General features: G+C 47.3%; 2 protein-coding genes and 1 long non-coding RNA gene across 3 annotated transcripts in view; 2 read left to right on the top strand and 1 right to left on the bottom strand.

Moving 5' to 3' along the window:
- The window catches only part of LOC149875020 (uncharacterized), a 79,520-nt gene that overhangs the window by 5,347 nt on the left and 50,810 nt on the right, over positions 1-23,363 (bottom strand). The window lies entirely within an intron of this gene.
- EBPL (EBP like) lies at positions 268-19,696 on the top strand. The gene is given in 5 exon segments (XM_090031377.1): positions 268-358; positions 13,682-13,805; positions 19,045-19,124; positions 19,486-19,560; positions 19,563-19,696. Coding segments are annotated over 5 exon segments (504 nt in total).
- ARL11 (ARF like GTPase 11) overlaps positions 21,867-23,363 on the top strand; it is a 5,369-nt gene continuing 3,872 nt past the window's right edge. Inside the window, 1 exon segment of the mRNA XM_090031373.1 lies at positions 21,867-21,967. Within this exon segment, the coding sequence (XP_089887499.1) occupies positions 21,867-21,967 (101 nt within the window).

Below are 23,363 nucleotides of genomic sequence, written 5' to 3'. Positions count from 1 at the left end.
TCTAGCCTCATCGGTGGAGAGCCCTGCTCCCCAGCTAGGCGGAGCCTTGCTCCCTAGGCCGCCCCCCACCCCCAACCTTGGGGGCGCTCATTCGTTTTTGGCCTGTCCTCGCCCGGGCTGGGAGGGGGCAGGCTGTCGAGTACAGTAACAGTACGGTCGAGTAACAGACAGGTGGGGCGGGGGCAGCGAGGGGAAGCCGGCAGGCCTGGGGGCTGGGCTTGGAAACCATCGGCGTGCCCAAGCCTTAGCCCTCAGCTCTTAGACGAAATGCCCCGCCACGCAGGCACGAGGCAGCGGGCAGCGCCGTCTGCACTGCGCGCCGGGCTGACCCCGCCGGGCCCAGCTGAACTGTCCACCGGTCTCCGGGCATGAGCTGTTTGATGCCTGGTTTCTCAGCCTCGCTCCCGCCCTGTGCCTGGTGCCGCAGATCAGCCCTTCCCCGGGCTCAGCAAGGCCACCGCCGGGCTCCCCGCCGCGCCGCACAGCTCGGGCCCTTCGCGAGCCCTTGGCTTGAGCTGTAACAGGCTGCAGTGGATGGTTTGGATGGGGACGGTGCCCCCTCACCTTCCCCACTCCCCTCCCCGAAGGCCGTAAAAAACCCTGAAGATCATAACGAGCTCCTTTTCTTTTCGGACTGTTTCATCAGCGGTGAGATAAACATGGAGAAGCTCCAACCCTAAGTGAAAAAAACAACCAGCAACCCTAAAGAGCTTCACAGTGGTCTCTGCTGCTGAGTGCAGGGCTCTCAGAGAGCACACCCTGGCAGCACTCCCAGGTGACATCTCTGTGGAGAGCTCCGGTCACCAACTTCTGTCCCTTCTGTCTGAACGGACGTGATGCAGTGGCAGGACCATGAAGCAGACTCTTTCCTATGACTTCTGGTGCTAAACACCACTGCTGTTTGCAGTCACCAATCTCCAATAGAAGACCAGGCCCAGAACGTCTAATATTAGCAGTTCCCAAACTGTTTCGATCCATGGATGGCTGTGACCCCCGCCCCAATCCCCCTCAACAAATGCACAGACCCATAGCGATGGGCTGGAAGGAAGCTCCGGAGGCCATCAAGTCCAACCCCTGCCCGGCCTGAAGCAGGACCACTCCCATCTAAACCATCCTGTACAAATCTATTGTCCACCCTAATAGCAAACTACATATACAACACAGTCAACCCTGATACAAGCGTAACGTGTGATGCCCTAACCTGCCCCAGGTACAACAGGGGCCCTCGCCCCATGGCAGAAGCTCTATGAGGGGCTATGGCAGCCAAGGTTCTGCCGCTGCAAGGGTTGTAAAAATACCTTGGAGACCTCCCCTTTTGGTAAGTGGTTTCTTCTTCTTATCTCCATCCCACATGTTTTTTACTTCCTGCCCAGAGGCTGAAAACCACCTCCTAGTTGCCTAAATACATTTAGCAAGAGGTGCGTTATGCAAGGCTTGTATATGTGGTTTTACACACGCACAGAGCAGGGAACTGGATGGGGATTAAACTGCTGGAATATAAACACTGTGCAGTGCTCATCGGGTCAGTTTTTTAAATGGGGTTGAAATGCATCTGAATGTGTTTTGATGGTACAGGCACAGAGCCAGTGAGATCAGCAAGATCCGTGCAGCCACAGCAGGCACACAGAATTGGTGCAGAACTCAGCGCTGAAAGGACAGGCTTATTCCCACATCAGCAGATGAGTCAAGACTTAGTCCTGCTCCCTAACCTCCAACTCTTTAGGAGTCAGGAAGAACAGCTGACTAAACTAAGGATTACCTGGGTCCAGATATGAATGGTCTATGGCCTAGGAGGTCACACAGCATAGGACTAAATTGTAATAGTCAAAAGGACCAACCATCACCATGTCATCAAGCCCAGATCAGTCTACCTGTGACTACATGTATCCACAGGCTTGTTATTACAGCTGAGTTCAATTCTCATGGACCATAGAACACCTTCATCACATTTTTAATTGAAATGAGAGCGGAGACAAACTATAGACCACTCCTCACGGCATTACAGACTATCAATGGTCTGCAAATCACAGTTTGGTTTTCCCTTGGAAAAAATGATGTGTAATAGTAATTCCCAGTTTGTTGACTAGTGTCATGTATTTGCTATATGGGTCATTGTTCAATATGACTAGAACTTGAATGCCTAATAAGTTTTTAAAAAGCAAGTATAGTTTTTAAAAAGTATCAATTACAGCATATATAATACTATTTTTATATATACAAAATAGCTAGAACTGCTTTCTAAAGTGAGTTGCAATGGAAAAAGTAGACTTTGGAAGTAGACATTATCCTTTCAGTTTTCTAATTGTATTACTGATTTGAAAATGTCACTGGCTTAAAATAGGCTAGACCTTTTCTTTATGAGTCTTAAAATCTATTAGGAAGGCAGGAATATAGGCCATTAATACGCACACAAGAGACTTAACACCTCGAAGTAGAACCCATCTATTTCAACAGTTTTTGTAACTGGCAGAATCTGTGGTGTAAAATTCTTTCAGACTTGAGTCCTTTGCCTTTAAATAATTTTTAAAATAGTTTATCCTTTGTTAATTAGCTTTGATAGTAGAAGTGCAGCTGCTGCACAGAACTTGCATTTTCAAGGATGTTACAAATCCAGTGCGTGTGTGAGATGCAGTTATTCTAACTGTCATCTGGGAAAACTTCAATCTGTTCCCTGTTGCTACTTACTCAATGCTGTTCCTATCTGAAGACTGGAATGCGTTGGTGGGTTTCACTGTATTTCCAAGTGAATAAATGCCACAAAAATGACCACGTAACACAAAGAGGAAACTGAAGGTCTTGCTTTTAGGCATACTCCATTGCTTAGATTGTTAGCTCTTTGGGGCAGTGCCACCTTCTTCTGTTCTTAGTATGGCACATGTTAGGGATCGGGGCCTAGGGGCGGCCGTGAACTCCCTAGCACCCCCTACCGTCACGTTAGGGTGAACGTAGCACCCTCAGAATCTCGCCCGCCACGACTTTGATGACTAATATATAGTATGGAGGCTGCCTGTTTCCCTAGTGGACGGTATTGGTGTTCCTGTCCTTATTCCAGAATGGGGTATCTATATGCGTCCCGCCTTAAGGGCTATGCGTGCCTCCAAACCTCCCCTTTAGCACGCCTCAAGCCTCGCAGCTGTTCTGGGGGATGTTTGTATAGTCCCTCGCCCCTCGGGTGCCCTCATTCTCTCTCTCGGGCCCCTGGGCCCCTCGCCCACCTGGCCCGTTGGGTCGGGCTCCTATCTCCAGCCCGCTCCCTGCGCCCTGGGCCTGTCTCACTGGCCTCCAGCTAATCGCTGGCGCCCCCTGGGTCCGGCTTGCTAGCGCCGCCTAATACCGGCGCACTCCTGGGCCGGGTTCTCGCCGGCGTCCAGCTAATCGCCGGCTCCCCCTGGGGCCGGCTTGCTCTCGCCGCCCTAGTCTCGGTGCCCTGGGGCTGGCTCGCTACCACGGGTTATTCTGCCCCGCTCTGGGGCCTCTACCGCGCCCTCTGGGGCCTGTCTCTGCCCCGCTCTGGGGCCTTGCCCTCTCTAGGGCCGACGCCGCGCGCCTCGCGCTCTGTCCCCTGCCCCGCTCTGGGGCCTTGCCCTCTCTAGGGCCGACGCCGCGCGCCTCGCGCTCTGTCCCCTGCCCCGCTCTGGGGCCTTGCCCTCTCTAGGGCCGACGCCGCGCGCCTCGCGCTAGGGGCACAGGCGCTCGCCGCCGTGCCTGTCCCCTTGACCCTTCTCTGGGTCCGTTTGCCCCACTGGGCAAACACCGCCCTTATGGGCTGGGGTCTGCAACCCCACACACCGCGCCTCCCTGGCACAATACGGTGCCTCTCTGGCACCGACAGTAGTGCCCTGCTGGCACTGTGCCCCTACTGGGCACCGGGAACCCCCAAGCTGTTGGGGAGCCCCCGTGAGGCCTCCTCGCTCCCCTACAGCCTCACCCGGTCCTCCGGTAGCAAACTGTAACATAACCTTAAGCCATCTGGCTGCAACATAAACACAGAGGCTCCATACGCCTAACCATAACTCCAAGCCCCGCCAGGGCTCTCAGTCCTACCTCCCTTCAGGGCGATCTTGTTCCCCGCATCATCGCAGCCGGTTAGTGTGGTAAGGCTGCGACCACTAACTCAGGCCACTCAGCTCAGCCACAGAGCTCCTGCTCCTGCGGCAGCCAGAAGGAAACTGTGAGTCAGGCTCCGGCCTAAGCTGTTTATAAAGGCCTGGCCCTGCCCCCTTCTGGCCATGTGACCCACCTGGTCGCCCTGGTAACCAGCACTTGAGCTGCCTGGGTGATTGGCAGCTCTGCCAATCACCCTCACAGTCACGGGGCACCTACGTGACTCCGTGACAGCACAATACTGAAACTTTGAGTACGGTGGATGCATAAGGCCTAGTCTATGAATTGGGACTCTTGGGTGTGACAGTAGCACAGATAAATACTGAGGAGTTGCAGCAGGAGATGAAACCTGTTCTTCTGGTACCTGCACATATGGCAGCCCGACATGGGCTCCTGGTGGCTGCAGCAGGAACAGCCAGCAGTGGCAAGAGGAAGAGGCCACTTTTCCCCCATGCTGAGCAACAGCTTCTGTCCCGTGCTGCTGCTGCTGCCACTGCTGAGCGTAGGCAGGCAAGTCCAGAACAGGTGCAGGGCATGTGAGGTTGGGGCTGTGCAGCACAGGTCCCCGCTGGTACTGTGGGGCTGGGGCCAGCAATGGCAGCAGCTGGGAAAAGCCACTGCCACCTGGGCTGCCTAGACAAAACACACAAATCAGGACAAAAATATATTTTTTAAATAAACTCAAAATGTGTTATTATCAGTCTTTGATTTTTAGTTTATAATGTGAGGGGGTTTTGGCTCCAAGATGGGAAACCCCCTTCCCAAGAGGAGTACTTCTGTGGGGCAAGGAGAAGGACTTCCAGTGGCAAAAGTCCCTTTCCTTGGGGGCAGGACTTGCAGTCCCAAGATGGTGACGAGGTGGCGGGGCTCCTGTCAAGGGCCGGGGTTACCCATGCAACCCTCGACAGCTCACCAAAATTCATTAAACAGCCCTCCACCCAAAATAATTGCCCGCCCTGTACTAACCATTGCCAGTGGACTAGTGATCATTTCTGAAATTTACTCAAAGTAACCATGTCTTTTCATCCCATGAGGTGAGACAATGGTTCTCAATCCACAGGGGAAGAACTGGAAAGAACTGTGTTTTCCAAGTGGATGTTACAGGCTGCTCTATATTTCCCTGTTTTTTTGGCCTTGGTTTCTCTTGATAACTTCTGCCATTATTTTTCTTTCCCAAGTTCTCTTTTTGTCTCCCTGCCATTAGTCTTTTTCTTCTATTAAATGTTCATTGTTAACAGTTTCCAAGCTCTCCTTTTGCTGTCACTGTTTTCCTTTCAGAGCTTGCCTCTTTCCTTCATTAACTGATTGTGAAATACCTTGACAGCCTCTGACTGAGGGTGTGATATACCCTCAGTCAGACACATGCAAGGCTGATACCTGGGCTGTCCAACTGGCAGCTGTGGACCACGTGGCCTGCAGGTTAATGCCTGACCTGCAGGCTTTTGCCAGGGTAATGCTCCTCCCACCACTCATGCTGCTGCTTGGTTCTCTGGGCTTCCTCTCCCTCCTGTTTTCACTTCCTGGCTCTGCCCCTGGGAGTGAGGGGTGTGGGGTGGATTGTGTTGTATCATGGGGAGGAGCCACACAGCAGGGGAGGTTCCCCCTCTAGGGTGTGGCCTGTGCAGTGGGCAGCCGAGATATTCGAAAATCACTTAATTGGAAAGCTAAGCATCATTTTAACTAGCATTCAGATCAGACAATAGAAATGTAAAAACATACTTATGCCTGGAACCCAGGAACACTGAGCTCTTGTTAGCTTTTCAGTTCCCCCAGCCATTAGAGGGGCTATTATTCCTCTCTTTCATCCTCCCCAGGTTTACAATCAAAGCTACAGTCATTCATGACATGCATGTATCTCCAGCTTAATTAGAAATATGTTAAAGAAAGGAGCTGATCATAAAAAAAATCCCATCCCCCAACTAAGTGAAGAATTTATGATAAACACTTAACAACTGTTTAAGTAGGATAACCTTTCAGAGGTTCTCTGTTAGATTTTGAGTCTTGACAATGAGTGCTATTCTCTACGGTAACTGAAAATATTTAGTGCTTTCCTGTTTATATCAGCAAAAACATGGAATCTGGCCTTGGAAGACTGTCTGGAGGATATAGATGGAGGTGCTTATGCCAAGGCCTCCAATGTGTTCCTATATTCACCGGCCTCTTGATAACTCAAAAGAATTGAAGGGGATATCAGATAGGAGGTTAACATTTATAGCCTAATAATTAGTGTCCAAAAGCTTGCAAGGAGCAAATTTTTCAACTACAGGAAACCCTTGCTATTCGTGGGTTCGGCATTCGCGGTTTCAAATATTCACAAATGCCGAACCTACTTCTTAAATACACTCAAAGGAACCCTTTGGGAGCTCCGCACTTGCTGCTGCCAGGTTCCCGCTGCCGCCATGCTCCCACCATCACCAGAGCAGCCATGCCCTCCCCCCCAGCCCCCAGGGGCACTGAGTTCATTCGCAGATTTCACCATGCACAGGGGATACAAGAACATATCCCCCGCAAATGGTGAGGGTCGCCTGTATTTAGTTGGTCTAATATAAGATATCACATTTACATAAAGAACCTTGTCTAACCAAGTAATTTTTACTTTCCTGGTTACCCATCATGGGATATCTTATCTTCCAGCAATAAGGCCTGGTTTACGTAGTCAGGAAAGGAAACAAAGTACTGTTTTCTTAAAGGTGTTCTTGCCTTGCCCAGAGTGTTCTTGCCAATCATTGACTTTCTGCCTTCTTTGGGACCTACAGTCTCAAAGCACTCTTATTCGTGTAAGCCTCCAAGAAGGTTCTGTTTATATGGATTTTTGCTTTTTTTTGTTGTAAAAACACAGACTATAGTCATACTAACTAAAACTACAATTTGAAACACAAGACTTACAGCAATAGATGTAGCGTTAACTGTTCCAGACAGGAGAATTTACACCACTCTCCAGCTCTCTTGTACAATATGAATTTCTACTTCTACCTGAGAGAAATGTTACAATTTTTGCATTCTCTTTTACCTGAGAAAAGGTGTGTGAGCCTGAAAGCTTGCAAATAAAGACATTTTTTTTGCACCTGTTTAGTTGACCTAATAAAAAATAATGCCTCTACCACACTAACTGCTTGTTTTTTTAAACCAACATGGCTACAACCTTTATCCCTGAATTAAGTTTAATACACTTGTAGCAGCAGAGGCATATTCCAATACGCTTTCCCAACCAGCTAACTTTGGCATCAGCTTTGAGAGTATTTACAATTTCTTTAATATTTGGTTCTTGTGTTTAATGACAAAGTCTGGTTTTAAAAACACTGACCATATTGAATTCAATGCATTTAATCCATTCATAGTCTTGTACCATCTTCTTAATGTAGAAACATGGTTGAAGATTTTTACATCTGGTAATAGTGAAGGCCAGTCAATTATTGCCATATTTTCAAGTATCAGTATTGTTGTAATTATTTTGCACTTGTTATGTGTTATAACCTTTTATAATAGGTGGCCATGTTCGCATATGCCAACTAGAGGCTTGCATAGTGTTTATGTAACAGGTGCTAAGTAAATAAGAGACTCTAAGGTTGCAATTACAGAAGAAACATGTGGTTGGGATTTTCCACACGGGGTTTCCCAAGGGAAAGTCCAGCGTCTGTCACTAATGTGACAGTCACTACTCCGAGCCAATGAAGAAGTGCCACACACGATTAGACGGCCCTGCATCACTGAGGGTATAAAAGACATTGCACTACGAACTTTGGGGTCTTTGTGAGCCCCACAGAACGTAGTCACGGATCAGTTCGAGCTCAGAGCGACCTTCGGCCCGGCCAGCCGGAGGGGAGGACACCAGACCCGCCTGATCCCGGCGACCAACCCCGGAAACACCTCACCAGAACACAACACCAGTCTCACGCGTCGCTAGGGCACCTGAGACGTCAGTGAGTGTGTGCTCACTGGTGGACATAACACCATTGATTAAGTTTGTTTTGTTTAACGCTTCATTAATAAAGTTAAGCCTGACCACCCGTAACATCGTCAGATCGTGGTCTGCCGTAAGCCCAACTAGAAAAAGATCCTGTAACAAGTATAGCAAAGGTTGTTTTTCTATGGACATCTCCAGATACAGAATTGATTAGAGCAACACCTGTATTTGGTTTTCCTTCTTGATCAAAAAGATTTCTAAAATGGATTGAGCCCAATCTGAGTTCTTTCTTTTCTCAAAGTAATTCCCAAATATTGTTCTTCAGACTGAGCAATTTGTACCTTTTTACCGCTTAATTTCACACCTGCTTCTTGCAATGTTTTAAACAACTGCTACACTATTTTAAAGTGATCTTATCTGTTTCAGTTGCTACACAAATGTAATCTACGTAAGCACATACATTCCCAGTATCTAATAAATCTTGTAAGCTATCAGTCACAACCTGTGTGAAACCTAGCTGGACTGTTATTCCAGCTTTGTGGCATTTTAGTCCAAGTATACTGAATTCCTTGGCAAGTAAATGCTAACTTCCACTGGTCTTACTCCTGGACTGGGAGTGACCAATAGCCATTTCCAACATCAAAAGTATAAAAAAAAATATTTCTCCCTGATAATCCTTTAAAGCAAATACTGGTATGAGGCTACCACAGGAGCTAACAACGTGTGTGTCTATTAAGAACGCTGAAATCCATCACAAATCTCCAGGATTTCCAATCTGCTTTTCTTTACTGTACAAATAGAGGAGTTAGTTTTGCTAACTGTTTTCTTAATAATTCTTTGTTTTTCCAGATGCACTTTGACCTCTGATTCCTGATTCTGCCTCTGGTGACAATTTGTATTGTTTTTTGAAGAAGTTGACTTTTGGTGGGGATTTCTACATTGACTGTTCCACCATCTTGTTTGTGTTCAACCCAGAGGTCAGGAAACTGATGTGTGTTAATTCCTGCCAATTGCCTTCTTTTACAGGAGGAGTTATGTCTTTTATTGGGGAGACCCAGTTAAGATCTCTGTAATCCAATTCACCTTTCTTCATTTTCAAGCTGGAATATTTTTCTAGGAATATCAACTATTGCCCCTTAGTTTCTGAGGGCATCTACCCATCGGATTTAACTTCAATTTTTTTTTCATTTTACTTTAGTGGGGCTTAGTCTTGTGCAAGGGACCTTTTCGGATGTACCACTGGGTCCTGATTCCTTCCTGCCAATCCCCAGGTTTTTTTGGTTTCTAGGATACCTTCACAATTAGTCTACGATACCTTCACAATTAGTTGCTACATATAGAACACAAGTGGATCCCCAGTGGCCACAAGCACGGGTAGTGACTTCCTTCAACACTGAAGGTTATGTTGGGGTGCCCCTAGAGATCTTTGTTAAATTTGAATTCCCCTGAGTTACTGGAGGAATGGCCCTGTCATTGCTGTCTTAGGTAGAGACGGGTAGGTTTGGATTGTTGTAACTTGTTTTTTTTTCCTTTTGATACTTGTTCCTGTCTGTGTTCTGCATATTCTCGATTGTTGTTTTTCCCAGGGTTTTCCTGATTGGATATGCTTCTGTTTTGCCAACTCTAAACATATTTTTTCCAGTATGGCCAATTGTCACAACCCTCTCAGTACTTTTTCAAGCGTTTAAAAAGTTGTTCCCAAGATGAAGAAGCCTCTTCAAAAGACTCTTCCTGTTGTAGCCTCTTCCTGAATTGTGAAGGTGTCCTAGACACCAAACAAACCTGAGGATAATTATTCCCTTTTAGTCATGTTTCTTGATCTAACTGGAGCCATTCCATCAGGTGGACTGGTGTAAAGATCAGGTTCATTCTCTGAATCCTGTCTTAGCCAGGGCTGATTAGGATTGAAGTCTCATTCTTTTTGTCTCCATATGCTACTGAGAGGGGGTTTGGTTTGACTGCTGCCACTACTCCCTATTTGGGTTACAGTTGGTCTTTTAAGGCAAATTTTTCACCTCATGCCCCTAATGATTGGTGGTCAAAGTATTTTCCTGTTATTTTTGTAGCACAACCCAAATGGAAGTATTAGTTTCATCAAGTTCAGTTTTTAAATTTTAAACTTCTTCTGCAATTTTGCATGGATTGCCAATCTTTTGTATTTGTTAAGGCAGTAGCCTGCAATGCAGGATTAATTAGGGAAGCTTCTGTTATAGTCACAGCCAGCTGTAATTCAATTGCTTTATTCTGTATTTGGGCTAGTTTCTCTCTGCACTCACTTATCTGTAATCTGTAAGTCTGTGATCAATTTGGAGCACTCTTTACCAGCACACCATAATCCTTGGACCAAAACAACTTTCCACCTTTTTGCATCCTTTATAGACAGTTTGCCTTTAACAGCATTAATTTTTTTCCTCTCTTTATTCAAGTTCCTCATCCTGGAAGGCATCCCCTTCCTAGCGAGGTCCTCTTCATGAGGATACATATTGCTATATAGCCCTCTTGAGAGTTCTACAACCCCAAAAGGTTTTTCTCACAGAAATACAAAGTCTCAAGCCCTGACTTCTGCTTCCAATAAAATGATCTTTTTCTGGGGATACCCTGGCCTCACTGGGGCACCTAGATGAAGGGAAGCCCTCTATCTCCAAATTGGGACAAAGGGAGCTTACTTAGATAGATGGGGCCTGGAAGAAAGAGAGAGCATGTCCATCTCTTCTCAAGGGAATCACTTGATTAGAAAATTAAAAATTTAACTAGCATTCAGATTAGGCAATGGAAATACAAAAATATTCTCATGCATGGTAGGATGGGTATAGGCTGGACCCCAAAGACTTGAGTTCTTGCTAGCTGCTCAGTTCCCTCAAACACTCAGGTCTGTTATTCCCCACTTCCATCCTCTCCCCGTTTAAAATCATACATATGCTATCAGTAATTACATACATCTATCTACAGTTCAATTGGGTGTATGTTAAAGAAAGGGGTTGATCATGAAGACTGCCCCAATTAAGTGAAGAATTTATGGTAACAGTTAACAACTCTTTAACTAGGATGGCCTTTCAGAGGTCCTCAGTTAGGGGTTGAGTCTTGACAATGAGTGGTATTTATTACGGTAATGGTTTTCAGGTACTTTGTGTTATTGTGGTCAAACACTTTAGTTAATGATATCCTGTTTAATCAACAAAAAACAAGGAATCTGGTCTTGTGTCTCTACGCAAGGTTGCCCAAGGTCTCTTATGTGCTCCTTACAAGGAGAACCTATCTACCCTTTTCATTAACTGTTTCCCAAGGATTGGAGTAAGGTGCAGTGAAACTGCACACAGGCACGTAAGTCCACTTATGAGCCTAACAGATGGAACAGAATCTGGCCTTAGGTGTTTCTATAGCAGAGCCCTACTCACATCATGTCTTTATTCTTCCTATACTCATCCATGTATGTGTGAAATCCTGTGGTTCTTTCCACTGAAACATATGAAGTTTCTTTCCAAGAAAACTGTGGGAGGATTTGTCCATCCCTTAGGCGAAATCATGTGTATCTGAGTATCTCTTGCATGTGTTCATTGCAAAGTAAGTTAGTTCCAGTTGAGCTAATGCACATTTGGGGCTTGACTCCATAACCCCAGCTATGTAAGCAAGCACAGGTTCAAAGCACTTGTATTTTTCAGTGTTGTGTGAGGACACAAGGTTTGGACAAAAATGCCTCTCTGAACATAAAATTAAGACAACATTGCAGACACACTCTTCATTAATAGTCATGGAAATCCCACTGAAGTGAAAGTATGGTGATAGTAGGGCTTGGGGTTCTCAGCTTTTTTTGACAAAGAGCCTGATTCTGCCATCTTTATGCACCAAAAATGCACTGATTTCAGTGGGAGTTCTGGCTGCATGGAAACTGCATGATTTTGTATCATATATGTGATGTGATCCAGAGAAGGCAACAATGATCTATTTTTCATAGCACTTCAATGTAGGAGTTTTTTACTGTACTTCAAAAACAATCTCAAACCTGGTCATGTCTTTGTAATGTTACCTTGCAAGAGGCAAGGATTTCTTGGGGTAATATCTTATTGGACCAACTATGTAGTTGGGATAAAGTCAGACAAGCTTTCCAGCCTAAAGCATTCTTCCTCAGGTCCCCAACCCTCCCAGCTCATCACCAGAAGAAACTCTCCATTGTCCGACTGACATCAAATGGAACACAGCCTTCCCTTGGAGAAATGTGCTCCTAATGATGAGTGTACACCTCCAACCTTTTAATTTTTTCTGAGAGTTCATTCTTTTGCATAGTGACCCTGCAGTAACCTGTTGCAATACAAAAAGAAAACCACCTGTGACTGTACCTCCCTGGAACCAATCAGAAGAATCACCAAGCAACTATAGTCGATACCGGACAAATATTAGACCTTCAGAGAAATATTCCTCACCCCTCCACTCCTGGCTTTCAAACAGCCACTCCACTTATAATCAGAAGCAAACTCTCCAACAGATATCAAGTAGAACAGAGCCTTGCCTTGGCAAGACGTGCTTACTCTGTCAACACATCTCTACTGCCACTACTATCAACGCCCCCCATAAAGAAACCAGAATCTATAGTTCCTTTCCCGAAAAGTGATATATCTTATTCAATGCACCACATCCCATCATAGCACCTATGTGGGCAGAACTAAACAGCGCCCATGCAAGAGAATGAACCGACAGAAAAGATATAAAGAATGGAGTCTATGCTGAACGTTAGGAGCAGATTTATCGCAAAACAACCTGTCTCTGACCTCGCTATCCTAATGCTCAAGAGAAATCTATCTAACACCTTTAAAAGGCAAACTTGGGAACAAAAGATTCATAAGATGGTTGGAAACTAAGAACCAAGGACTAAACACTGATATTGGAGGTATGGCCCATTATAATTTATCCAACTCCTGAATACTTTCCACACAACAAAGGTGAGACTAATGCCCCTCCTCCCCATTCCTCCTTGTAATAGGCCTTGATCTCCCAGGACTTAGCTGTTTTTCTTTGGCTAATTGTGTTTGCTACGCGAGAGAATTTTTCTTAGCACCTCCCCTAAGCTGTACGTAACTTGGTGTGCCTGGCTTCTGCCAGAGACTTGAGAAAGAACATCTTACATTGGAAAGCTTGTCTAACTTTACTTCAACTACATAGTTAGTCCAATAAAAGATATAAACCTAAGAAATCCCTGCCTCTTGCATAATTTCTGGACCATCACAGCTTACGACATGACTCATACCCCACTGTAATGCTACTTTGGCAGTCACTAGACCACTTTGCTAACAAATGCACTATAAAGCAAATGGATGAAGTAAAGTAAATGCATTCGCACTACAGAAACTAGCACAAACTGGCTAGGGAAAATACTCCCTGTAAAGAAACATAAAAGCTATATGCTGGGTTGGCTTCAGCAAAAACAAAAAACAAAAACAGAAGTCCTGTTATTTCTGACATACTAGTGAGAGCATCTTTCTTCTACAAAGCAAAATTATCAGCAGCTCCTTTCTTCTGAAAGTTATGGAGATGCATCTGCAAATTTTAGCCATAAATCTTCCCTTAATGCAGCATTATATAGAGGAGCAGAACTGTCAGCTTTTCAAGGGTGGGAAACTAGCTCCTTGAATTGGTTATGCTGGAAGTGAAAATAATTACAGACTATGTTTAATTGTTTAGGGAAGGACTATGGAAGAGCAGGTGCATGGTGGCTTCATTCTGATCCAACTACTGTGTCTGGAAATACTGTGTTTGTGAATGGACTTTTAGCACTGATCCTCATTATCAAAGATAAGTATTACAGGTAGTGATTAGAAACAGACATTTGGTACAGAATATAAATTTTATTATGGAACTACTATAAATTCTTGTATCAGTATCTAGGCCAGGAAAAGATGGTCTATTGTAGGGAAAATAAGATCCAAAGTGGTACTCTGGCTGTTGGATTGTTTTCAAGCTGCAAAATCTAGATCGCTGGAGAATGTTATATATGTAGTGGCATTTGACTGGGCAGCTTTATTTTGCTGTGTAAGATATGTAGTTCATAATGTTTTCCAACTACTGTTTGAAAGATATGTTTAATGGTAAGTTAGTGTCTTTTTAGCTCAGTTTTTATCAGAAAAGCTTCTGCTCCAATGCAGTAGCACCTGTATGGATAAAGACTACAGCCTTTCCTTAAATCCCCTTCTCTTAATCTGGGGTTACTGCAGACTAACTAATGAATCCTCATTCCTGAATACATTACAGAGAGCTGTAATACCACATCAGTGGGGAGGCCCCTTGCAGGAATGGTACTCTTAATGCAGGGACGGGCAATTATTTTGAGTGGAGGGCCGCTTACCTAGTTTTGGCAAGCTGTTGAGGGCCGTGTGGGTAGCCCTGCCCCTTGACAGGTGCCATGTCCCCTGGTCACCACCTTGGGACCAAAGTCCCAATGTCTTGGGACTAATGTCCCAAGGCCAGCACCAGTGGGGCCCAAAGCGGGACACAGGCTGGCAGGGGTCTGTGGAGCTGGGCTGGGCTGCACCAGCAGGGAGAGGGGGGAGCTGGCCCGGCTCCATAGAGCCCTTGCTAGCTGGGACCCCACGCTCCTGCCACCCTGCTCTGGGCCCCGCCGGCACTGGCCCCGTGCTCCCACTGCCTCCCCACCCACTCACTCCCAGTGGCCCCCAGCACCGGGGTACAGGTGGGGGGCAATGCACAGCCCCGACCCCCTGATCGCTGGCAGGGAAGAAGCTGGCGCTAAGCATGGGGAAAAGCAGCCCCTTGCCCACCCCATGGCTGGCGCTCCCTGCTGCAGGTGCTCGCAGCCCACACAGGGGTGTCTGGAGCAGGCACAGGCAGCCCCACGAAGGCTACAAGCGGCTACAGTGCAGGGCGCTGCTTTCCCCCGCACTCAGCCCCAGCTTGTTACCTGGCCCCGCTGCCAGCCTGGGCTCCAAGCTGGCTCTGGGCTCGCCCCCCCGCTTGGCATGCTGGGCCATGTTGGCTGCTGCTGCTCACCTGAGCTTGTGCACCAGGCAGCCCAGAGGCGACAGTGGCAAACACTGCCTGGTGTGGCAAGTGGGGGGGCTGCAGCTATTATCGCCACGTGCAGCCCTGACGGGTGAGCTGACGCGGGACCCAGGCTAGCACTGGGGCCAGGTTACAAGGTGGTACTGAGCGCGGGGGGGGGGAGGGGTGTGGAAAAGCAGCCCCTCTCTGCCCCGTGCCCGGCACCCCATGCTGCACCTGCTCACAGCCCGCCTGGGGCTGCCTGTGCCTGCTCCGGACAGCCCCGCATGGGCTGCAGCGCGGGGTGCTGGCCACGGGGCGGGCGAGGGGCTGCGTTCTCCCACCCAAGGTCAGCTTTTCCCCAGGCCACTTTTCCCTGGACTCCTTCCCTGCCCGGGGTCCTTCCCTCCCCCTTCTTCCTTACCTGCGGTTCTGGCACGGAGCAGCCACGTGCTCCCAGGCCAGAAGCCCCGGCTGGGGGCGGGCCCAGGCGGGCCCTGCTGTTGTGAGAGCCCACCGGGCTTCCCCTGGGTCCTACTGCCCTTGCTTCCTGTCATTTCTGTCAAGAACCAAGGGCAGATGACTATTAATTTTTTAAATTTTTTAGGGGCCCCGCAGGCCAGATAGAATGGCCATATTTTGCCCACCCCTGTCTTAGTGGTATTTCAGGTGATAGCTGCTGTTCTACCTGTCTGTCTCCTGATAGTTACTTCTTAGCTTGAAGAACAAGGAAAATAGATTTACCTGCTTTTGGAGAGAAAACTCAGGTCTTTGGCTTTTCAAAAGACCATTCCTTCTCTTTTGTGAGCTTCTATAGATTTATTAGGTCTTGGGAATGACAGTAAGCTACATCTGATTGGAGGGCTCGGTGGCACCATGGTGGGGCTGCTAGCAGGGTAGCTCCTATAAAATACCACAGTGTTGCAATCTCCAGAGTAAGGCAAGTACAGGGCACCTGTAACCTGGAGCCAGAGGCTCCTGTTAATGGAAAGGGGGAAATGGCCAAAACAAACAGGCAGCCAAGATAAGGGCTGCAGACCTTAAACTCAGGCAGCTGCAGGGAGGACTGAGGGTTCCTTAGCCCTATGAACAAACACTTGTGAGAGGTCTGACCTGGATATGGCAGCAGCCCGGGTTAGATAATGGCACACCTCTGAGATGGAAGAGGGGTCAGGGGCTCAAGTTCTGTGAGAGTGGCTGCCCTAGGAATCGCTGCAGGCAGCTAGCCTCCTTTTATGCTATGGTTTGCCACTGGTGGACCAGAGCTGTTACTGTCAGGCGTGGATGGAGGTCACAGAGTGCCAGGGAGGCACATAAGGGAGCCCTACCAGGATGGCAGGGACACGGGACACAGTGGAGCTAATGTGCCTGACCCAGAGAGAATAACAGGAGGGGCTGGAGCCCAGAAGTTGCAGTCCAGTGTGGTGGACGTAGGCTGAGAGCTCAGCCAGAGGAAAGGGAACCAAAGTCCAGAAGGTTAAAGCCCTGACAAGGGCATGGAGACTTGAGAAGGCCTGAAATGATAACTGGTAACACCTGAGAGGCGTGGGCATGGCTGTAGGGGAGGTAGGAGGCCATGACTGCAGTCCTTAAGGCACCTGGTATCAGGAAACACCAGGAGAGCGAGAGAGACTTGACAAGTGGTTTCCCCTGGGCCTTGGACAACCTCCCAATATTTTTCTTTTCAAACAATATCCAAGGCATGGCAGATGAAGGGCTCAAGTGTTGCCCTGTGGGGTCAGGCCAACTCTCAGGATCTCAATATTGCACTGTTAGACAGGAGGGTGTGACACAATTGCACATATACAAACACACAAATCAATTAGGTGCGCGCGTGCACACACACACACACACACACTACCAACTCAGGCACATACACATCCAAACTAGCCTAGGCACATGCATACTGATCACCAATTCAAGCACATATACACTACATGCCAAAAACTGGACAACAATCAGTAGTCAATACCCACACACTCCGTACACATACAAGGATCACTAATTCATATATCACGTACACGATGACACACAGTTCACCAGTTCACACACATACCACCCACCTACACATACACACAGGTGAGTTCCTAACCTGGATGGTACGGTGTGTGTATGTGTGTGCTTGGGGTACCTGGGATACTTGGAGGAAGGTTAAGATGAGAGAGAGAGTTAAAGTGTAGGGAGTGAAAGTTGCCAGAACTGGTTTTAGAACTGGTAGACTAGAGAGAAGCTGGGCTGAGGAACTGAGGCTTGGGGTTACTTAAGGTCAAGTGGCCCCAGGGTTGCTCAAGGTCACTGGTGCAAGGGAAAAAGCCCGGTGGCAAGGAGGAGACAGATGGGAAAGAGAGAGAGACAGACACCTGAGAGCTTGGGACTGGAAACTGAGGCAGACAGCTGAGAGACTGGGGGCAGGGGGCGGATAAGTGGTGGCGAGGAGGAAACAGTCAGGAAACAGACAAAAACCTAACTCAGGGTTTTAAAATAATAGGTTTATTAAACAGACAACACACTACACAACCCCATGAAGTTATTGGTACACACACACATGCGCTCACACACCTATGACCTCCTATGGGGAGGGCCTGTCCAGGTAAGCTCAGTCCTGTTCCAGAGGGTCCCAGGTATTCTTACTGAGCATATGCAGCCTTGGCACAATGGTGGGTTGCCTTGTGTTTTGTTTCTTGAATGCTGAGGGTGGTTCCAAGAGCTGGGTCGTTGGTCCAGGTATTAGTGTTGATGGTTCAGTCATTCAGAAGGAGCTATTTTTAGACCTACTGCCATTGTCTGACAAGCACACTCATGTTAGAAATGGAATATTGTTAGAAATGGAGTATTGTTAGAAATGCACAGCTTGCATCTTGCACCTGATAAGAAAGAAACACTGCCAAGGACTTTTTTCCTTGCCCAGCCTTGCCACAGCTTTTCTTATACTAAATCGCAGACTCTCCCCCAGCTTCTCCCTAGCCTTTCTCATGCAGATTACAGAAGCTGGAATTCAACTGACTATGTCCTTGAAAGGGGGGGGGAGGGTTTAAACTCTTGGTGACCTATAGTACTCTCTGAGCATGCTTAATTAGCTGATGCATATTTACCTCTCCACCCTGCATACTTAAGTAGTTAATTATAATATACATGCGATGTATGTAGTGATGTAACCACATGTATGCTTGTATGAAACGGAAGTGAGCTGTAAGAGTTCCTGTTTCTGCACACGTGCCCAGGAGGAAAAAGATAAATACAGCCTGCAAAATTCCTTGGTGGGTTCAGAGTAATCTGAGTTTTTGACTTTGCTCTGACCCTATTTGCAAATACACCTTTTGTGCCATCTAATGAGTGTCTGTCTGTGATTTTAGTGGCCTCCAGAGAAACGAACCGCTTTTAAGCATCACTCATTCATCCCCATTCATTCAGGAACCAAGTTACACAGGAGGGGTAGGTCTGAGTCATAGGTTACAGCATCAGGGGACACAAGATGGAGACTTGACATTACAAGATGGAAACTTGACATGACTTATGCTAACTTACAAATGTAGGCCTAAAACAGTAATCGCACAATATAAAAGCAGTAAAAAATGAACACAAAACATAATAATTATCACTTATAAAACAGTGGATATTTATATCAAAATAGCAGGGCACTTATTTGCAAAGAGGGGAGAGAAAAATAAAACTGACTACCTAAAATAAAATGTTAAAGCTTATCCTACAGCTTAGCTTACTTATAATTATCTATACGGAATAGAGAGGGAGAGGAAAAGTCAGAAACAGTTGGGGAAGGGGAGGGCATGCATTTTCAAATAAAAGACAAAACAAAACTGGGGGTTTTGCTACAGAAGGAACTGAAGAAGGAAAGAGTCTGGTGGTCAGTGTACTGCAATCCCGCCCTCCTTTAGATCCTCAAAACCCCAGCCCCCTGGTACTCCTTGGTTAGAGAAAGGCTAGGGGACATCACCCAGACAGAAATGCTTGCTGAGGCATTAGGCAGTCAGCAGAAGCTACTGAATGTAGGCACTGAATGTCTGGATTTGGTCTGCACTTTGTCTCGATAGTCTAAAGTGGGGCAAAGGTGGGCCCAGAGTAGCCTCCACTCCTCCATACTCTTGCCTAGATGTACGAGCTGAAGGCCATGGTATGATGTTTGCATAGACCTCTTGCATGTACGCCATGAGAGAATCAATGGTTACCAAGAACAGATGTATTAGTTTTTCTGTACTTTGGAACATGGGCAGTCTCTTTTCCTGGCTCGCCTCATTGCACCCAGTGTCAATAGACACTGGTGTCATAAATTGTGTGTGTATACATGTGTGTACTCTCAAATACATACAGCAGTACCTGATTCAGGTTCTAGTTCTGCCTGATTTGCAGTAGAGACTTAAACCTGGGTCCCCTATATCCCAAGTGAGTGCCCTAATCACTAGGCTACTGTCTGTTCTTCATGTGATCACACATACAGCACTGTTTTTGTGAAACTAATTTTTTTTTCTTTACAGGTACTCTGCTGTGTGTTTGTGAAATATATGGTGGGTGGATAACATTCTGTTCAGACTGGCTTGTTGTCAGTCCTAACTTAATTGGCTTTATTTTGGGGTATTTTTAAATGGCATCTGGGTTGTGATACCAGGACTCTGACTGTGCCAATATTGGTTAGCACTTAAGAAAATGCATCCAGAAAAATCAAATCTCAGAAAGAAGATTAAATGAAGATGACCCCACTTCACTGACCCCATTAATCCTGAGATTTGTATAAAGTATTTGTAGCCAGGATTTTTTCCTTAAGCAGAGATGGAGTCAACTATTGGATGCTTTTTGTTCATTTTGCATTGTGAATCTTTATTGTGTGATTCATTTAAAGCTTGTATTTTAAACAGACTCAAATAACAAGTATATAAATCTCAAATGATTACAACATCGCACAAGAAAAACAATGTACTTTACAAATAAACTACTGTGCAGCTTTTTCTTTCAGGCCCCATCCAAGAGGAAAAATATTTCTATCCATCCGAAATCTTTTAGAAGTAAACATACTAGTCAAGCTGTATCTTAATCCTGATTCCACAAACCTCTTCACTGTCCAGTCTATCAGAAATTCCACTACCATTTTCAGTAAATTGCTGAAAGTGTTAATGTTTGTGAAACAAACTGTTTCACCATTTCCATTCTTTTTTTTTAAAGAAATTTTTTGTGTTCCAAACCAAATCAGCCAAATCCGTGAGTCAGTCCAGAACCATAAGTGGCCCTACAATCCTCCACCCCCCACCAGTGGCTTCAGATATTTCCAAAGTCTTTTGGCAGGCATCCTACATGCAGGCCCGAGCCCAGAGGCTTGGCGTTTGAATGCCTCCAAGTTTTGCCTGCCCTCAACCATATGGCTGCAGGAGCAAGCTCCCATTTCCATAAAATGGACTTTAAGCCCCAACACCTTGGCAGGTACTAAACAATGCCAGAAAATCAGTCATCCTGGGGAGGGCTCAAGGCAAACTGCCTTCATGGACCCAGATACCTGGTGTTTCCCCTGCCAGGTAAATTTCACCATTTCCATTCACTGTCAAATTTACTGAATTCAGGAAAAAGAAAATCCCTCTTGCAGTTGCCTAGCAGGCCTCCATTTCTGTAATGAAAATCTATGCTCAGGAAATGTGTGGAAGGGCTGAAAGAAAAGACAGCCCTTTTGATTGCATGGCTGCCAGTAGGAGTATGTGCCCCCAGAAACATGTAGAAAACCTCTCCCCCAACATCTCTTGAACAGGTTCAAGGCACCACCCCTTTCTTGCAGCCCAAAAGTGCATGATTCCTATGTCCTTCAATGATTCCCTGCCTCTTCGCTGGCTGTGAGATGAGGACTGAGGATTTCCAAAAAGCCTCATTGTGAAGATGGCGTCTCCTGTTAACCCTCTCCTGGCCAGCAGGAGATCCCTCCAGCTCTTCTCCCCCTGGCAGCAACAGCTGGCTCAGTGGACACAGGTGTATTTGGAGCCCTTTCAAAGGGGCAGTATTCAAAAGGGCAGCCGCTAGATGGATGCATGCCTGCAACCCTTAGTCCTTCTCTAAGCATGAGGTCTGCACTTGCCTGGTGTAAGTAATTAAAACATTCTGCAGTGCAGGTATGAGAAAGGCAGGACAAGGGAGAATTCGAAGCCCCTGACTGCTGGACATGGCCACTGCCAATAGGAGGGCGAGTGAGGGCTGTGTTGTAGCAGACCTGTTTGCCCCGTTCCTGCCAGGCTGGCCTGCTGCTGCTCAGCTCCACTGCCTCCTCTCCCCAGTAGCTTCCCCTTGTCCATCCCTGTTTCAAGACTAACTCCTTTCCAGCCCTTCTTTACACACTTCCACAATGTTCAGTCCCACTGCACCCCAAAACATGACACAGAATATTTTGGGCAACCTGCCCGGGCCTGAGGACTTCCCACTTTTACTGTCCCTGTCAACTCCTGCAGCTTTCTCAGCCTTTTGGCTAAGTTCAAGTGAGATCAGGCTTGCAGCCTGGTTTGCAGACAGAAGCTGCGAGAGGGATTGGTGACGGTAGGCGAAGTAGAGCAGCAAACACAGACCCTTGTGCAAATGGAGGGGTGCCCCCTATCCCGCTGGTTAAAACCTCGGGAATCCAGGAGAGCAGGGGCACCCAGCAGCTCTGTATTCTGCTCAAGTGTGAGGTGTGCACAGGAAGAGGGCAGCTTACAAAGGACTTTGAATACTGGTGGCAGTGTAACCCGAGCAAAAAGCTAGGGCTTATTGACCAGGACTGCCTTAAGTTGGCTGCTAATACTGTGAGGAGGCGCAGGACCAAGGCAGCATAGAAACAGCAGCAGAAGGCAGAGGAGAGGACAAGACAGAAGCTGGCGAAAGAAGAAGAAAAAGCAGAAGCAGAGATCAGATGGAAGAGAAACAGGAATATGAGGAAGAGAGACGGAGAAGAAGGAAGCACAAAATGGAGCAGAAGGGAAGCCCAAGAGGAGAGAAACCAGGAAGTAAAGGGCAAGCGCGGAAGAAGAGACGTTTGGGAGTTGGAGTCCGATTACATCTCACAACCTGATTGAACTAGCAAAAGCAGTGAGCATGATGGGAGAGGAGGAGGAGCAGGATGAGGAGGAAGGGAGAGGAGGCAAGCAAGGAGGGAGGAGCTTCCCAACCCAGCTCCATTAAGAAGCCTCCTAGAGTTGGGGAAGATAGGAGTGGAGAGGGGGAAATGTTCAAGGTTGAGAGGGGAGAAATGAAGCGCACCACAATGAAAGGGAAAAGGAAGTCCAAGGCGGTCCCTGTTCCAGGCCAGGGAAGAAGGGGAACGTTAAGGCAAAACCCAAGTAGGAGGAGACCTGAGCTCAGAACTGAACAGAAGCCCACGTCATAGCGATCAGGGACGGGCCAAGTGTAAGCATCTGGTAAGAGCAGAATAAAGAAGCTGGTAGCAGGATCTGACAGTCCTTTCACTGTGTCAGGGATCCTGCCTGCCAGGCTACTGGTGGGCTACCAGAAGCTAGGGAGGGGCAGGATATGTCACTAAATTTAGGGGCCCTGACCCCTGCTTACATGGCCATTGGCAGCAGGAGGGCAAGCAAAGACTGTCTGTCTCCCCTGGCCCAGCTTGTTTCAAACAAAGCAGCTGTGAAGCTCTATGGGATGGGTGTGAAAGGAGCTGAGACCATCCCAGTGCAGCCAGATGGGCCCATTTGAACACTGCCCTGCTCTACCAGCTTCACCTTGGTTTTGTGGTGGCCTTGGTCTCTTCCCAGCCCTTCCAGCTTTGCCATTCTGGCTTGCATTTGACCCCTAAAACCTTCAGCTCCTGTTTGCTTTGATTTGTTTCATAAAATTTCTGGCATCTGAAACGAAGCTGTTCACAGTCAGTCACAAAGATCACCGTCAGCCTCACGGTCCCCTCAGGCTCACCCTCCTAACTATGCTCCATTTAGGCACAGGCACAGGAACTGCTTTTCCTCCTGAAACCACCCCTCCCCTTCAAGGCTTCTGGCAGCCAGCAGCAGCAGGCTACTGTGTCTGCCTGCCTGCCAAGGGCCCAGCACAACACAAGACCCCCCAGCCATCTCCCAGGGAAACCGCAGGCTCTGCCTTTGACATTGCTGTGTGCTTCTGAAGGTACTGCAATACCAGTGTTGCCAACCCCACTGTCAAACCCCCAGCCCCAAAAATCACGAGACAAACTCTTAAAAAATCAAGATATTGGAACGTAAATCAGATGGTGGTTTTGAATCGTGTATGTGGGAGGGGTTCTTTGCAAAGGTGTGGAGGGCTGCAGGGGGGTTGGAGCCCGGGGAAGGAGGGTCCCCGCACACCCTGGCAGGATGTGGGGTACTGTGGGTCAGGAGTGAGGGGCAGCAGCAGAGCTGGGGGAGCTGTGGCTTGGGAGTGAGAA

The sequence above is a fragment of the Crocodylus siamensis genome, chromosome 1, assembly GCF_052110815.1.
Source record: "Crocodylus siamensis isolate JL-2025a chromosome 1, ASM5211081v1, whole genome shotgun sequence".
Lineage (NCBI taxonomy): Eukaryota > Metazoa > Chordata > Crocodylia > Crocodylidae > Crocodylus > Crocodylus siamensis.
The sequence above is the reverse complement of the archived record's forward strand: the minus strand, read 5'-3'. Positions and strand labels throughout refer to the sequence as shown.